Source organism: Colletotrichum karsti, assembly GCF_011947395.1.
Source record: "Colletotrichum karsti strain CkLH20 chromosome Unknown Scaffold11, whole genome shotgun sequence".
NCBI classification, from domain to species: Eukaryota; Fungi; Ascomycota; class Sordariomycetes; order Glomerellales; family Glomerellaceae; genus Colletotrichum; species Colletotrichum karsti.
The window spans coordinates 175,740-192,068 of NW_024065911.1; the positions used below are offsets into that span (position 1 = coordinate 175,740).

The window sequence follows — 16,329 nt, forward strand, 5'->3', positions numbered from 1 at the left end:
GACTGCTGCCAAAATTGGTATCCCTTGGTGGCTTGATGTCATAGGCAGGCCTGTCCGTGGGGTTTGGATTTCTTGGTTTTGCGAGACTTCGGTCCGCCGTGCTTTGAATCCAACGCGTTGAGATGGATGTTTGCGCTATCCGCACCGCTGCTCGAGCCGAGAATGCATGAGACGACAGTATGCGCGCGGGAGCTGAGCTGCCGCGGGCAGCTCTGGATGCAAGGAACATGTTTTATGTAGGGATATCAGAAGTTGAGATGGGTAATTGTAGTATAGTAAGGTTGCAGCGTAGCCCAGATTCAGAGTTTGGGTGTTGTTGTTTGGGCGTGCGTGAGAAGTATCTTTGGAGTTTGGGAAGATCCTGAGAAGATCGTGAATGCTAAAGGTTGGGGGTGAGCTCTGAAATACAACAGAAAAATTTGGGTAACTGGATTGATTTGTGGAAATATGCGACCGCGTCACGAAATACTATGTATGAGATAACATGTTGATATGGACGTTCATTTGACCCTCCAAACCCAACGCACATTATTGACTTGACTTCCCTCATTGACGTTTTGTTGTCGTCACCCAGTACCCTGAAACCTAGCCGTTGGTGTGACAAACGGAGGCAGGTTTCGCTATCTGTCAAGTTTTAGTTGACCGCCACGCCGCCATCCCGCGTCGTGATCAGGTGGACACCGTGCAAGGGGCCACGAGCAGTAAGGAGCAGCTGCTCCGGCCTGAACTTCGCCCGGTCAAAAAGGCACGAGTTCAAGATCGCATTTCCATAAATACGGTTCACAGGGGTTCACTGATTGACTGGGTTCAGCTACAGGCGATGGACAGCGGAAGATGACGCGGCTGACAACAGATGCAGAGTAACCTCGCTACCAAGCCGCGGGCGAAGCCTGTAGATCATTCCCGGATGTCTATGTACGGACGTAACTTCGCCAACGGATGATTCCCGATGGGCTGCATACAAGGTCCGAAGAGTGAGATTATTCATATCAAACCGCCAGCCAGCTAAGTGACACTGAGCTCATCGGAGCTGCTTTCCGGTTTGCTTCCTGGTTGCCGATCAGTGAGCTTGTGCTCTTCATTGCCTCATTCGAACGACCTCTCACCCCACAATATGCTTGGCCTGCGTGCCCGTGCGACGGACCTGAATTCCTGGCATTCTACGAACGGTATTAGAACCCACATGGCATCTCAGCTCGCCTCACTTGTAAGTGACAGATACGACTTCTTGGTGATTTCGCAGTTCATGGTTGGTTCGAAGCGGGAGCTGTAGTTTCAGAAGACCAGACCTCCGGACGGAGCTGACCTCCGCAAGAAGCGGGCCCGCCCGGCCCGTCTCGGCGGGGCGGCCTGATGGCGGCTAAGTGTACGTTGACGTCACTCTTAAGAAATGCAGTCCCAAGTTATCAGTTGATTGGAGTCTCCATTCTGCCGAATGAGCGAGCACGAAAAAGCATCGTGACGACCAATTTACCGCACCCAATGCCCTCATAATTACAGATACTACTAGCACACACCACCCCACGGCCTAAGGATCCAGGCTTTCAAGAGTCCTTCAACTCGGAGATGAACGGCGCTCTCTCGGCGACCCGAATCTTCGATGCAACTAGACCTTCGGGTTCTCGGTCCCTTCTCTCGATTCTCTTCGGGGTGCGATGTCTTCAAGCTCGACTTGAAGTACCTTCTGAGTGTTCTTCTGCACCTTGTCCTGCACCTCCTTGCCTTCGAACATGAAGCTGAGCTCTTCGAGGGTGCGTCCGTGTGTCTCGGGGAAGATGAACCAGACTGTGGCAATCTCCACCAAGATCCACACGCAGTACACGATGTAGTATTTCCAGCCGATTGAGTCCAAAGCGATCGGGTTTACATACGTGTTGAAGAAAACGGCGAATCGTACGGTAAGTTGCTCAACGGCGATGCCCTGGGATCGAACACTGTATGGGAATATCTCAACCATGTAAGTGTATCTAATGTTGTGTTAGCTTCTGATGTGAGGCCTCGAGTAGGTGTAATTCATACGTAAGCGCATTCCAGCCGATGTTGTAGAACCTGATTAGTTTGGTCAGTCAATGAATTTTGCAAATCTTGCCCAAAGAGTGTGGCTTACGGTGAGTATACGTAGATAAAAACCAGAACTGGGATAGCGGCTGCCCGAGAGTTCTCAATAGCAAATCTGGCTGATGCAACAGTCCAGACGGTGTAAACACAGGCGGTTCCTAGATATTGGTCAGTTGATCGCCTTCTTATTCACAACGGCAGTCCAAGAGCACAAAGCAACATGCTTACCTATCGTGCAAACTAAAAACATGGTACGTCGTTTGAACCGTGGTGCAATCAGCGCGATTGGGGTCGCATTGATAAGTCCTAATAACGAGTTACGTTAGTCTTGGGTTTGCGAGGAAGCTGATCGGGATAGATGCCGAGCAGAGTACTCACCCCAGCAAGTGTTGCTCAGAATGATCTTCTGAACAGTTCGGTTGTCCGTAATTCCGACCAGGTTGAGGATCTAAAAGTGAGTTAGAGAACTGATAAAAGTTAAAGGTATCCAGCTTAAATATGCCTTTTTCATGTAGAAAGAGAGTAGTCCGTTGCCCGACCACTGCGTGAAGAAGCCAACGATGCCGGCGATCATGAACCGCCTCCGCATAGCGGCGTCGCGAAAGACGTCACCCCAGGCGAACTTGCTTGTCACTTCCTTCTCCTGTTTGATGGTGGATTGGATCTGAGCAAATTCAAGACGAACAAACTCGTCACCATGCTGGCCTTCACTGTGGTACTTCTGTAAGATGGCGAATGCTTCATCGCCACGGTCCTTGGAGACTAGCCATCGAGGAGACTCTGGGCAAAAGGGCATGAAGCAGATCTGACACGCGCTAGGAACGAGCTGAAGAAGGCTCGGAATGCGCCATGCCCATGTGCTAGACATCTGGAAGGTACCTACAAATCACGGTCAGAAGATCTCATTAAGGGATGATGACAAGTACGGGAGAAACAAGCAAACAGCCTGGGGACATGAGAGTCGACTCACCATAGGTGACTCCGGCCGCAATAATGGCGCCTATCTGCCGTTAGTGCTTTTAGAACTACAAAACCAGGGGTCTTGCATGATAACGTACCAACGAACCAGGAGGCATTGAAAAGACTAGAGTTCGGTTGTTAGCAGTTGCTTATCATGCACAAGTGTGCTACACGGATTCGAAACCAAGTAACGGGGAAATCGCTAACCTGGTCATAACAGGACGTTCCTTCGCATATGATAGTTCGCCGATGAGAGAAGAAGCATTGATGATTGCGAAGGGGATCCCAAAGCCAAGAACCCAGCGAGACGCCAAAAACATGTCTTGGTTACGAGCGCCTGCTTGGAGACCCGCACCCAGAACCATGATCCACGACCCGAGGAGGATGGTACGCCGACGGCCCAGATAGTTCGACGCGATAGGAACGAAGGGGATTGCCATGAGAGCACCGAGAGAGTACATCGCGTTCAGAAGACCTAGCCTAGAGGAGTTCGGGCGACCAAAGTCTGCAAAACACCCGTCAGTATTGCTATTTGCAGGATATGACTTGAAAGTTCTGAGGGTTTGTTGCATACATTCGAACCAAGACTCAACGGCCCTGCCAGGATTGCGGTTAGAATCAGACACATCGCAAGCGTTTCGACAGGAACTTACTGAAGGGAATTCATCATGGAAGAGTCAAAGCCAGATGTCCACTCCACGCCAAGGCCGGTTGGGATGAGGATGAGGTAGAGAAAGCGCAGGTTTGGCTTCTTGTACCATATCTTCTTGTCGTCTTGGGCGATCCGCGTCAGTTGCGGATCGACGTGCTCTTCTTTGGCGCCAACGATGGCCATGGTTGCTCGCTTGAGAATATTGCGAAGTCCTTGTTCTCGAGATGAGGAATCATAGAAACCTTCAAGGTATTGATGGGGAATCACGACGTTCAAATACTATATGGTCATCTTGCAAGATCTTCAAGACTCTCATTTCGCGGCGGATACGCACCCCAGAGGTTCCTCCAATTGAGCCAAACTCCTCGACATTAAACATCCGACCATCGAATCACCGTCGAGAGTCTGTTCTGGATCTTACTCGCAGGTTGCCCAGCCTGGCAGAGAATACTACCGTGGCGTGCGGGGTTGCGGGTTATGCGGGAAGGGGAACCCCAAAAGTCGAAATCCGGGGAAAGAAAGACCGAGGCAGCGCCGAGGACAAGGGTTTATCGGGACGACAGCCCAAGCTAACGGCATTATGAAATACCGGCAACCTATACGAGTTAGAAGAGAGACGATAGCCCGAGATCTAATATCGGCACCTACAAGAATAGCGCATGTTCGAGCTACTTGACTGGCGGATTGCTCTTCCTACCCAACATCTTGGTAATGGTGTGGTGGTGTGCTAATATTGACGAGAGACCTTTGCACCACGTGCCAATCATCAGAGGCTTGTGGAAACATATGTCCTTGCTGGTCGGGCGGTGGGATCATCTTTGCATGCCGATCTCATTACTGGTGTCACACTCGGCCGTTCGTGCCTCGACCCTTTCGATTGGGCTTGATGAAATTTGGAGCTTTAAACCCAGTTATTCGTGTATGTATCTTTCATAATATCCAACCATGGCGACCAGTATGGAAGTCCCAAACCCAAATTGGGTTCACTGCGCAGGCTGCTAGAGACTTGGGCTTTCCCGGATAATGAACGCTGCTAAGACTAGAGTAGCAACGGAAACTCTGACTGGTGAGATTACTCACACCCTCTGGCCGATGTAAGAAGATGTACTTCTTCAAATCCAGTCCTTCGGACTCTTCAACCCCAGCTTTTCACTTACGCCCTTTGTCTCCTCGGCCTTCTTGTTGACGCTGTCCATTTCAAAACCAGCAACCTGCTTGTAGACCTTTCCGATGCCCTCTAACTCCTCTTTCGGAACGACATCATAAACATTCTCGAACCCATCCGGTGCTCGCTCTTCGCACAGCTGCAACACATGATCAGGCCCGTTGGCGCGATTCGCCATAATGATCCTGGCCGTAGCTGGTAGTCTTTCCGACTCGTACGCCTTCAAGGCGGCCTCCACATTCTCTCCGCTCTCCACAAGTGTTCTTGCCAATGTCTCGGCATCGATGATCGCCTGCGAGGCGCCATTAGAGCCGATCGGGTACATGGCATGAGCAGCGTCTCCGAGCAGAGTCAATCGGCCAAAACTCCACCTCTCAACCGGATCACGGTCGCTCATGGGAAACTCGAACACCTTCTCCGTGTCGTCGATCAAGCTTTTCATATCAAGCCCACCACATTTCCATCCGTGGAAAGGTCGCTCGAATACGGACTTGTTCACGGCTTTCGTCCAGTCCGTCTTCGGAGGCGTGAGGTCCTCATCATCCTTATCTCTGATCCTGAGTTCCGCAATCCAGTTGACTAGACTTTTGCCCTTGTCCGCTGAACGTTGGCTGATGGGATAAGCGATGAACTTCTGGTCGGCATGACCGGCCCAGACCATCGATGCGCCGGTGAGGTAGGGCTCCCGCTCCAGGCAACCACGCCAAAGCATTCGGCCGGAAAATCGTGGTGGTCCTTCATTAGGGTAGAGAATCTTTCTCGCTGTTGAGTTGATGCCGTCGGCAGCTATCAGAATGTCGCCCGTCACTTGAGACTGATCTGCAGGTGCACCATCACGTCGTCGTGAGAACTCGGCCGTTATACTCTTCGAGTCTTGAGAGAAGCCAACGAGGGCATGGTTGAGATTGACAGCGCCCTCGCCCAGGCGTTCCTTGACAGCACTCAGAAGGAGCATCTGAATCTCGCCACGATGAATGCTGAGTTGCGGGACGGCGTAGCCGGCCTTGATGCCTCTTGGCTCGCTGAGAATCGAATGACCATGACGATTGTAGAAGTTAAGTTCTTGGGTCTTGATGCCGGTCTTCTCGAGTGCTTCCTCCAATCCTAGGTTGCGAAGGATGAGAACTGCCGAAGGCTGAACGTTGATGCCGACACCGAGAGTTGTGAGTTGTGAGGCCGCTTCGAAAATGTGGATGTCGGTGAAGCCGGCCGCGTGCAAGGACAGTGCCGCTGCGAGACCGCCGATTCCAGCACCGGCGATGACGATCTTCGGTTGATGCTGCCGGTCACCTGCCATGATGTGAGTCTGATACGGCAAGTTGAAGAGAAAATATTCAAGACACTTGCACAAGCTCAACTCAGAGCAAGATCTGTGACTTTGAAGATCGGGAGGGGAGCACTTTACGGTCTGAGATTCGTTCCGTGTTCCGAAGTTCGGAGGTTGTGGGTATTCACGATTGCCGAAAGTTGATGCCGCGATCCGGCGCAAAATTTTCCTAGATCCACTGCGGTCATTTAGTTCACCCCGCAAATCGTGCGATCGTGGAGTAGCGGATCATCCCGCCCCCTCATCTCAGACTTCAATTGCCTTTTGGCAAGACACATTATACAGGGGTCAAAGCAACCATTGAGATTGTCTCAAACTCTCAGAACATTACAGGTTTGTTGTTGAGGTTGTTGAACAGACAGACCAAACTAGCGAACAAGATACTCAAGTACGCAACAACAGCCCCTTTCCCGTCCATCTGGGCTCAGAAACTCGCAACAAATCACAAACCAAGAGCCAGAAACAAAATTGAAATTCGTCCTGGGCTAGCCCACACATGAGCCTCTATTGGGATCCGCCCTGGTACAATCGTCATGTCAGAATCGGGCAAAATCAATGGGAGAAAGTTGGGGTAAACTTACTTATACTGCCAGTTGTAGTAATCAGTCCTGCCACCGTATTTGCAGTATATCTGTTTCTTCATGCCACTCATGCACTCATTTTTGTCGATGCTTCGCTCGCCTGATCTGATGTACTGCATCGTATTATCAGTTTACGCAACTAATAGCGTATTTGTATGCCACAACACCTGACAGGAGTCCTGACACAGGAAATGAGAGACATCAATCATAGGCTTACCTTAAGGCTGAAGTCCCATTTGAGTCCGTCTTTCTCCTGCATGCAGAAAAGCCGTTCTTCGTGTCCCTTGAACTTCCTCTTCCCATCTCCTGCCAGCATAGCGCAAGCAACCTCTAGCCGCTCTTGCTTGATGACGTCGTCGATCTCCTTAAGCCATTTGCCGTAAGAACCGAACTCACCGCCTTTGAAGCATCCGGTGGTCGTAGCAGAGATTGGGAGAGCCAAGACGAGGAGGTTTTTGATCAAGACCATGTTTGCCTTTTTGAGTCTTTGGGGGTCTGAATACGAGTTAGATGCTTGACAGCGCGACCTAGGAATTGAGAGGATAATTCATGTGGCAATGTGGCATATTTAAGTCTTTGGATCTGGGAATATCGAAGTACAAGATGTACTGATCATGGAATATTCATGTGACATAAGTAGTTTCGTTGAGAGAATGTTCCTGTAGCAGGTGGATGCGGCAAATGGAAGCTCTCTTCCAGAAGACATTGTGACCAGGCCAAGGCCTTTTCAGCAACATTCATATTCAATGCAGTGCTACCAGTCAGTAACGTTGCCATTGGGATCCCAACTATGATGTCATCCCAGTTTGCCTCAAGTTCTATGATTTTCGGTAAATTGAGATGATTCTTTGAGTATGAAGGGCATATTGCCACAGTTTTGAGTTGCCTTCACTCCCTGTGGAGCTGCCGTGCTACTGAACACCTAAATTTCTTTCTTTATATCAGTCATTTGACCATGCTTGCCACATCGAGTTTGACTCAACGCGCTCCAATGACCAGCGTAATTCTTGTTGTGGCTGTTCTAGTATTCAATATCTTGTGGAACTTCGAGGCTGTAACATACGAACATGTGACAACACAACAGACATTGAAGTGTTTCTAATGTAGTTTACCTGCATCATGCTTTTGACTCAAGTCAAAGCTAGATTTCCGCCAGCTCGTATCAATGGAGTTGCGGTCGATACTAGCATAATCAATGAACCCTCAAGATGGGTTGCCTGGCTCTTTAAATATCATGAATCTGCACCCATATCTTCCGACTCTCATTCTTGTAAACTGCGTCCGCAACAGTACAGGTCGCCATGCATCTCTTCGCAGTCCTTAGTTTTCTTATGGTCGCTCCTGTCGCCATGACTGGAGCGATCAGAGGGACACTTACGAGAAACGGACACAAGGAATCCGAAACCACTGTGAGCAAGGCCCAGAAAGGTCTTGGAAACAAAGACTTTCGGGACTCGATAGTGCCTGCAACCTGGAGCCACAACGAGAATGCCGAAGATTTTAGAGCGCCCAAGGACCTGAAGCCCAGATCTACTGATTTCGACACAAGGTTTCAGAATCGCCAAGTCGGCACTGTCTCAACTCCGTCACTCGCATCAAGCTCTGCCAGCTCCAAGTCTTACAACTTCATGTCTTCAATCAGCAAGCAACATGAAGAGGTCAATCCAGAGTCAAGACGAGTTCCAGCAGAAGCAAAGACAGTTCAATTCAAGTAAGTGTTTGACTGCCAGGCATGAAATTCGTACTTTCTTGATTATTTAGAAGTACCTTTAGCTGATACTATGCGCCTTCGAATAGCTCAACTTCAGAGGCTGTTCAACAGCACGGTCTCAATGCTACTGAGATCGACAAGCGACAACCTTTGTCACCTGAACTTGCATACTGCGTAAGTTACCCCTGCAAAGTCCAGCCGCTTGCACTAACATGGCGAGCTCGAAGATTGCATGCGTTTATTGCTGCAGAACTGCTGAACACAATTCCTGGATGACATACGCCCAGTTACACTTCTAGTATGTTGACCTCGAATAATGCATTAGTGGACAGCAGCTTACACGTGTGGAATAATTGTGCAGTTGCGTCAGCATTAGTTGCTTTTATTCCGGTCCTTGTGCAGGAGCTGCGCGGCAGACGTATCTTACTTGGTGGCCGAGGTATTTCAACCCCGACTTTCTGACTACAATTGCATGGGGAATGTTTTGGCCTTGACTCAAAGGCGAAGCGACTACAATGATGACAGATATTGGAGGAAGACGCCCAGTTGTACTTCTTATTCTTGGAATTTGATGTTCTAATTCATGCTGTCGTGATTTGTCTCGTGCTGCGAAGTTCTTCCCATGTGATGGTCATTTGATAATGCGAGCCGGAACTTCCTAAGCCTAGAGCAAACGGAACACTATCTGGCATCCGGCGTGGGTTTGCAAGAGTAGATGAGTCAATGTGCCAAACAATTTCCTGGGGGCTCCGACACGCCGTTGAGGGAATCATCCGATCAACTGAAAACCTCGTGGCACCAGAGCAACACAAGATTCATGTCACCTCAGGATCTGGAATTTAGAAGCAGGCAATTTGCCTGTACTTAAGAAGAACGGCCACACCGAAAAACTGGAACCCACCTGTTTACCCTTAAATAGTATCTGGTGACGAAATAACATCGGTCGAAACACCGTTCCCCATCAACCCCAGCCCTACAATACGATTGGCCCGTCGGTTGCAACGTCTTGGCAGTTCTGCTATGTTGTCGTTCAATAGCCCACGCGGAATAAGAATTGGTTCCCTGTCCGCATTGACACTCTGAGACGACGTCCGCTCATGCGCCTGCCAGATGACCCGGACTCTCGCAGCGGATGATTGCCGTCCTGCAGCCCGGAAGCCTCTGACTCGGGCAACATCCCTGTACAGATCGTGAACTGCCAGGTTTTTCTGGAAGAAGCGGCAGCGGCGCGACGCTGAGGAACGGCAGATTTTCTTCCACCCACGCGGGTTTATGGGATTCTTCTGAATTCGTACCGGTCTGCCGCGGTGATCTTCGCGAAAGGGTGTATTTGACCGGCTGCCATGTCTTTGCCATCCGGTCTCACTAACTCTAAGAGGAACGTCGAGCATCTGGAATGCGACCTGCACATCGCAGCTGAACATCAATGTAACCTTCCTTCCATCAATTAGCATTTTTGACTACTGCGCTAAGGCGGGTGCATCGCCGCATCAACCCTTGTCAGGCTGCTGGCGCGTAGTTTAACGGAGACGAGAAGCGAGAGGCGCAGTCTATCCAAAACCGCAGATTCCCTCATCTGGAACCGCTGGACTCTCTCGAAGGGCGGAGTTTCATGGAAAATGTTTCTCGAAGGGCAGACTCAAACCGGACAGACAGACCACAAGTTCCCGCCCAAACTTCCCTTTTTTGCCAAGAGACTTTGTGCCCGCAGGAGTGACAGAAAACATCCTACTTTCTTCGGACGTCGAGTCAGGGTTCTCGCTCTCGTCGTTCATCCCCCACAACACGGACTATGACATCCATGACGCCACGCCGGCCGACAGGTTCTCTTCATGAAGGACGTCTGGCAATCTGTCATGCCCAGCTGAGGAGACTCCGCCTTTCTGACACACCACATGGAAAGGCCTCCAGCCCGGAGCCAGACCTTCCTTCTTCCATTCTTCTAGAACGCCGTCCTTCCATTCCCCGGGTTCCCTGACTGAGACTTGGGGCAACCTTACACCCGTCAAGCACTTTTGCGTGATCATCGTCTCATCCTTACAAGTCGATCATCGGCAACTAGGTGCCTTGTTGGGCGAAGCCCAGCAGAACCTGCAGCCCGGCAGAATGGTTATCTGTATTCCCGGGATCGATGGACCAGGCTGATGGGCCAAGACAACCCAGACAGGTGAATCGACCGATGTCCATATCTCGAGTGTCATCCCCCACACACACATCCGAGTGGATGTGACAGTTTAATGTCCCCTCTTATTATTCCTTTCCTTCTTTGTATCTATTTTACGTTGTGACGCCCCATCGCTCGCTGCCCTGTCGCTCTTTGAAATCCCTCTTTTCTCGCTTTTCGCGAATCTTTAACGGCTGGCCTGTTCATACTTTCTTTTGACGTCTGGTACGTGCGTGGGTCTAATAACGACTTTGCCCCCCTTGACTGGTCAAATGGGGCGGCCAGAGGACTACGGCCCGACGATCAACGCCGTGGTTTGGTCCCAGGTTGGACTCTCGTTGTTCTTCCTCTGTTTGAGGGTGTACTGCAAGTTCAAGAAGCATCGAGGACTCTGGTGGGATGATCATGTGCTCATAGCAGCTTGGGTATGTCCAGCGGATATCCCCAGCCAGGCGTATCTGTATGGCTACTAACCGAGTGGAATTCAGGTGGCCCTATTCATCGCCTCCGTACTCACTTCGGTCAATGTGTCACTCGGTTTCGGCAAGCATGTCTTTCAGATCAACCCCGTCAACTTCCCCGCGATTGGTCTCAACGGACAAGTCGTCAGCACGATATCGATCTCTGCCGCAGTATGGAGCAAGACCTCGTTCGCGATGACGCTTCTTCGGATCGAGGGCAAGGGTTGGACGCGGTATCTGATTTGGGTCGCCATCATCTCGATGAACTTGCTCATGGGGCTGAATGCCATGGCTGGCTGGGTTCAGTGTGCTCCGATCGAGAAGAACTGGCACCCTACTCTTCCTGGAACATGCTGGGATCCGAAGGTCGCTGCCTACTATGGTGTCTTCGCTGCTGGTCCGTCTTATCTTTCCATCTGTCGGTATCCATGATCGCATTGCTGATGTCTGTTGTAGGATACTCCGCTCTGATGGATATTCTCCTCGCGTTGCTGCCGTGGAAGTTGATCTGGGGTCTCCAAATGAAGTTGAATGAGAAGATCGGCGTAGGCATCGCGATGAGCATGGGTCTCTTGTGGGTAATCTGCTCCATCTCCCATCGGCCTTGATTAACGAAGATCTCCAGTGCCGGTGCAACCGCAATCGTCAAGTGCACGACCATCCCCACTTTGCTTTCCGGCGACTTCACTTGTAAGTCTATCCTCAGTAGTGACGAATAACCTGACTCACCAAGACCACAGACGATGGAAGCGATCTCGTGATCTGGGGAACCTGCGAGGCGAGTGTGACTATCGTGGCTGCGTCCATCCCAGTCCTCCGTGTCCTCGTCCGCGATGTCGCCAGCACCGCTCGGAAATACTACGGTGGCTCTTCCGGCACCAGGACGCAGAAGTCTCGAGGCCTTGGGCCCACCAGGACCAACACGGTAACGGTGACGACGTCTACACGGAAGGGTTCCGTCAAGCGAAAGGACAAGCTGGCGGACGACCGGAGCGATAGGAGCATTCTCGGGGAGGAGGAAGAGCTGGAGTTTGGCAAGATCGTCAGGACGAACGAAGTGGTTGTGCAATATGATACGAGAAGCGACTACGAGGGGCATAATGGCAGTTATGAGATGGATCAAATGGACCGTATGAACCGTATGGTGTAATAAAAAAAAGACACTATCACAAGTTGATCCGTCTCAAAGGAACCGCTTGACAAGATACTCAGGTTCCGCCCAACGCCGATCGACAAATCGTTCCCTTATCTTCCTCGTGATCCAAATCCTTTTGCTGTTCATCATAGCTACTCTCGGCGCCTGAATAGTTTTCTAATTGGCGATGTTCGTGCCAGCCTCGTCGACCACTCTGGATGTCACGAGAAACATACAAATTCCAACGATATCGGGCGGGTAGTCAGGGCCATCAGGCTTTTCGGAGATCACTTCGGACATTAAGCGCATGAGCCTGCCGTCAATGGAATAACACATGCCGGAAGTGATCAAAGGAGGCCAGAGAGACTGGAAGAAAGCTGATTAGTCTACGATGACTCCGACTTCGCATGTATAAATACCACGTCAAGTGAACAGGCTGTAGCACAACTTTGGAAACACATGGTGGAAAGGGGATGTTAGCTTACCTTGGCCTCTTGAGCTGCCTGGGAGGCTTCTTCTCGAGAAAGTCTCTGTCTATGGAGAAACATTTTTGTTAGAGCTGGGTGCTCCGCAGTTACTGCATGCCTCCATTCGGGTACTTTTTCGAGTAGTTCAAACTGCTCGACAAGTTCCTCAAGCGATTTCCATGGTCCAATTGAGCGCTTCTCGTTCAACCTGGACATGGTGACCAGAGTGCGCAAGTTTCTGTCTTATGCTGCGAAGATCTGGTCTGGTTGTATGGGGGAAGTGATGACACATGTATTATAAGAATGCACAGGAATCCCGCAACGCCTTGCCTGGTTTATAACTACATCGACAGGAAGAGTGTTATGACCTGCCGAAATACCTTTGCATCAAGAGAAGCTATTCTGAAGGAGAGTATCTCTTTCAACTATGGGTTTTCTTTATACAGTTGCGTGAAATAAAGAAGATAAAATGAGTTGATATAGTATTTTATGACATGTTTGAAGCTCAACCATGCTGAACATAGGCAAGGAGGGCAACCGCTTGTAGCAGCTGCCATGTCATAAAGAAGAGCAAGAAACAAAGAGAACGCGCTGATGAAATGGATGGAAAGCATTCATCACATAGGCCTGAGACTGAAACAATTACATTAAGGTGTTGTTCTTGTTTTCAGGGGTCAGTACTTGAAAATTCTTGGACGTTTAGGGTCGCTTGATCATCTATCGGAATGAGGTCTGGTGCCACATGGCGTGTAAGTGATTCGCAGGGATCATTGATCTCAATACCGGCCACTCTTCAAAGACTCATTCGTTACAAATGGCCTTCAATGCTGTACGAAGACGCGTTGGATCGTCAGTATTTGGATGGGAACATGAATGTTTCGAAGCAATCGTCGAACTCCGACCTTTCCACACATGAAAATACTGCTCCCCGTCATACATATGGCATTAGAACATCACGTGCAATCCAACTGACTTCCATGAAGACTTGGACCGTCTTCAGAAGCGAACAACACCTGAAAGAATTCCGTAAACGGATGTTTTGTTTCGGAGAATTGATACCTCACAATGTCATCATGACGGACAATCTTCTCCGGGTCGTGCCCAGGGCCGACACACGACTGCGAGATCTAGGTCAGTTCTAAGCGATAGGCAGACACGTTTTGTTGAAACGCTCATTTGTGGTTGTATCGGCTGCGCTTTGGGGCCGGAGCTATGCCCGATAACGCCCCTCGGTGCAAGTGGAATGCAGACTGGTCATCACTCAGAATAGATATACTACCCAAAGCAATCGCCGAGACCCAGCTGAATGAGTCAAATAAAGCATGCTTTTCTCTCTCTATGGGTAAAGTGGTCTGGATTTGGTGATAAGTGATCGGCGGGCGACCTGCCAAGCATGTCTTTCAATGCTGTTCGCGTCGAACCCGAGACCGTTTGCAGATTTCCGGCTGAGACACGACCCAAGTCAACGGGTGCTTAATATGTGGACGCGAAACATAAGAAAGTCAAATGGCAGCCCAGTTTCTCTCGGCCCGTGGACTAAATTGTATTATCCGGAGAGCCGACGTTTCCTGGTTTGCAGACATCAAGTCTTCACCCAGACCGACCCGATTGTGTGATCCTCCCAGCCGGCATCTCTCACCCATCTCATCATGGCAGAAAGCGAGAAACTGGGCGAGCGGGTTCACAACCTGTACGAGGAATCAGTCGACACGATGCGCGGCTGGTTCAACGGAGCAGAACCCGACGAGGCGGCAACCGGATTACTCGAAGAAGACGAGGACGTGGAACGAGGGCCCCATGAAGACGAAGACGTGGAACCGCCGCCGCCGACCTCTCCCATCCGCAGATCATGCGCCGCCGTTGATCCGCGGAAGGCGCTGCATCTGTTCTGTTACTTCTTGCCCTCGTTCTTCACACGTCTGATCGGACTGAATAGCGAAGACTCGGAAATCGCGGCTGCCAACTCAACGTCTTACCTGAATGGCCTGCGCGGCATCGCGTCGCTTGTTGTCGCTTTTCAGCACAATCTGGTAGATGTGAGTTGACTTTGAATCCAAGGCGCGTGAGAAAGCGGCAACTAACGAGACAATTTGCAGTTCAGGATGGTCTTCCACGGCTGGGGCGAGACGGCGACGGATCACTACATCATGCAACTCCCATTCATTCGCCTCATGACCAACGGCCTCTTCATGGTCTGCGTCTTCTTCGTCATCAGCGGTTTCGCCCTCACCTACGGCCCTCTGAAGAAGATCTACGCCAAACAAAACGACGCCGCGATATCCTCCTTCCCGTCGAGCATATTCCGCCGCCCGATCCGACTCTTCCTCCCCGTCGTCCCCGTACTGATGATGACGATCTTCTCAATCAACATCCAGACGTTCCGCAGAGGCGGCCGCATCCATCCTCCCATTCCCAACGGTCTTGTTGGCCAGCTAAGCTATTTCTGGCAACAGCTCGTCATCATCATCACGGTCGGCAAAATCGACAGCATCATGCCTCAGGGATGGACCCTCGCGGCCGAGTTCCAGGGCTCTCTGCTCGTCTTCACGTGTACCCTGGCCTTCGCGCGGACGTCGCCCAAGGTGCGGATCCCGTGCGTCCTGATGATCACCGCCTTCTTCTATTCTCTCGGTCTGTGGCAGTCGTGCCTCTTCCTCGCGGGCATGCTCCTCGCCGATCTGCGGCACCTGCGGGCGAAGTTGCCGTCTCCGACGGGCAAGTTCAAGATCGTGGCCGACGTCGCGCCGTGGTTGCTCCTCTTCGTCGCGCTTTTCCTGGGTGGCTGGCCGATCGAGGGCGACCCGTACAAGGCCACGCACTACGGGTGGCTCGCCTGGGTTCCAACATGGCCGTTGGCGCCGTGGCAGTTCTTCCTCAGCTTCTCAGCCATCACGTTGGTTGCTGCTCTGGAGAGTTTACCCATCTTACAACGCGGACTGAACTGTAAATTCGTGTTGTACCTAGGAGAGATTAGCTACGGCCTATATCTGCTTCACTGGCTCGTTGCGTATGTCGGCCTCACCATGGGGCTCAAATACCGGCTGGTAGCTGTAGGGCACAGCCTGCAGTTTTCCTCGGCTCTTGTTGTTGCCCTCTCTATGTTCTTGGCTTTCTGGGCTGCGGACGTACATTGGAGGATGATTGACAAAAAGTCGGTCAAGTTCGCGCATTGGTTGAGCAAGAAGTGTGGTGTGTAGACACATTGTGCGGGTATATTCATACATGACAGGTACTCTCCATCTCGAACTACTTATAATATTTAATTCATTTCTATAACTAGAAAATGGTTTCTTAAAAATTTCGAGTCTTCGCTAGACCGGTTGAGAGAGTGCATTCAGATGCTCGAGCCTCTCGCAAGCCCAACAATTTCCGTCATTTAGATGCTGACATAAGTCGAGTGACAAGAGACGATAACAGATGTCAAGGGATAACGAGGGGCAATAGAGATAGTGGGGATAGCGGTCACAACGGGAAGCATGGATAATGTACGCGGATATCTGAGGACAAAGCGCAAGGAGTATCTTTGCCAACCCTGTGATTAGCTACAAAAACACGCCGCAAGTCATTCTCTGGGCCCCGAGTACCTTGCTCATCCTATCCCTTGCTACCATCACCTGCGTCCCTCACCTTCTCCGAGCTCCGACCTTC

At 50.8% G+C, this 16,329-nt stretch overlaps 5 protein-coding genes across 5 annotated transcripts; 2 read left to right on the top strand and 3 right to left on the bottom strand.

Moving 5' to 3' along the window:
- Window positions 1-1,606: 1,606 nt before the first annotated feature.
- On the bottom strand, window positions 1,607-3,853 carry CkaCkLH20_04187 (MFS sugar transporter; the record flags this gene model as incomplete). The annotated part of the gene is made up of 11 exons (XM_038886906.1): window positions 1,607-1,967; window positions 2,020-2,049; window positions 2,108-2,216; window positions 2,287-2,364; window positions 2,437-2,506; window positions 2,618-2,937; window positions 3,029-3,058; window positions 3,117-3,142; window positions 3,226-3,523; window positions 3,593-3,615; window positions 3,672-3,853. The coding sequence occupies 11 exons, from the start codon at window positions 3,851-3,853 to the stop codon at window positions 1,607-1,609; spliced, it is 1,527 nt and encodes a 508-aa protein (XP_038747610.1).
- Window positions 3,854-4,782: 929 nt separating this feature from the next.
- Window positions 4,783-6,132, bottom strand: CkaCkLH20_04188 (uncharacterized protein; the record flags this gene model as incomplete). The annotated part of the gene is made up of 1 exon (XM_038886907.1): window positions 4,783-6,132. The coding sequence occupies one exon, from the start codon at window positions 6,130-6,132 to the stop codon at window positions 4,783-4,785; it is 1,350 nt and encodes a 449-aa protein (XP_038747611.1).
- A 515-nt stretch (window positions 6,133-6,647) lies between these two features.
- On the bottom strand, window positions 6,648-7,212 carry CkaCkLH20_04189 (uncharacterized protein; the record flags this gene model as incomplete). The annotated part of the gene is made up of 3 exons (XM_038886908.1): window positions 6,648-6,681; window positions 6,744-6,856; window positions 6,961-7,212. The coding sequence occupies 3 exons, from the start codon at window positions 7,210-7,212 to the stop codon at window positions 6,648-6,650; spliced, it is 399 nt and encodes a 132-aa protein (XP_038747612.1).
- Window positions 7,213-10,890: 3,678 nt separating this feature from the next.
- CkaCkLH20_04190 (uncharacterized protein) lies at window positions 10,891-12,229 on the top strand (the record flags this gene model as incomplete). The annotated part of the gene is made up of 5 exons (XM_038886909.1): window positions 10,891-11,043; window positions 11,107-11,476; window positions 11,536-11,653; window positions 11,705-11,769; window positions 11,820-12,229. 5 exons carry the CDS (start codon window positions 10,891-10,893, stop codon window positions 12,227-12,229), a joined length of 1,116 nt encoding a protein of 371 aa, XP_038747613.1.
- Window positions 12,230-14,330: 2,101 nt separating this feature from the next.
- CkaCkLH20_04191 (acyltransferase) lies at window positions 14,331-15,878 on the top strand (the record flags this gene model as incomplete). Its single annotated transcript, XM_038886910.1, has 2 exons — window positions 14,331-14,717; window positions 14,778-15,878. The coding sequence occupies 2 exons, from the start codon at window positions 14,331-14,333 to the stop codon at window positions 15,876-15,878; spliced, it is 1,488 nt and encodes a 495-aa protein (XP_038747614.1).
- Window positions 15,879-16,329: the final 451 nt, after the last annotated feature.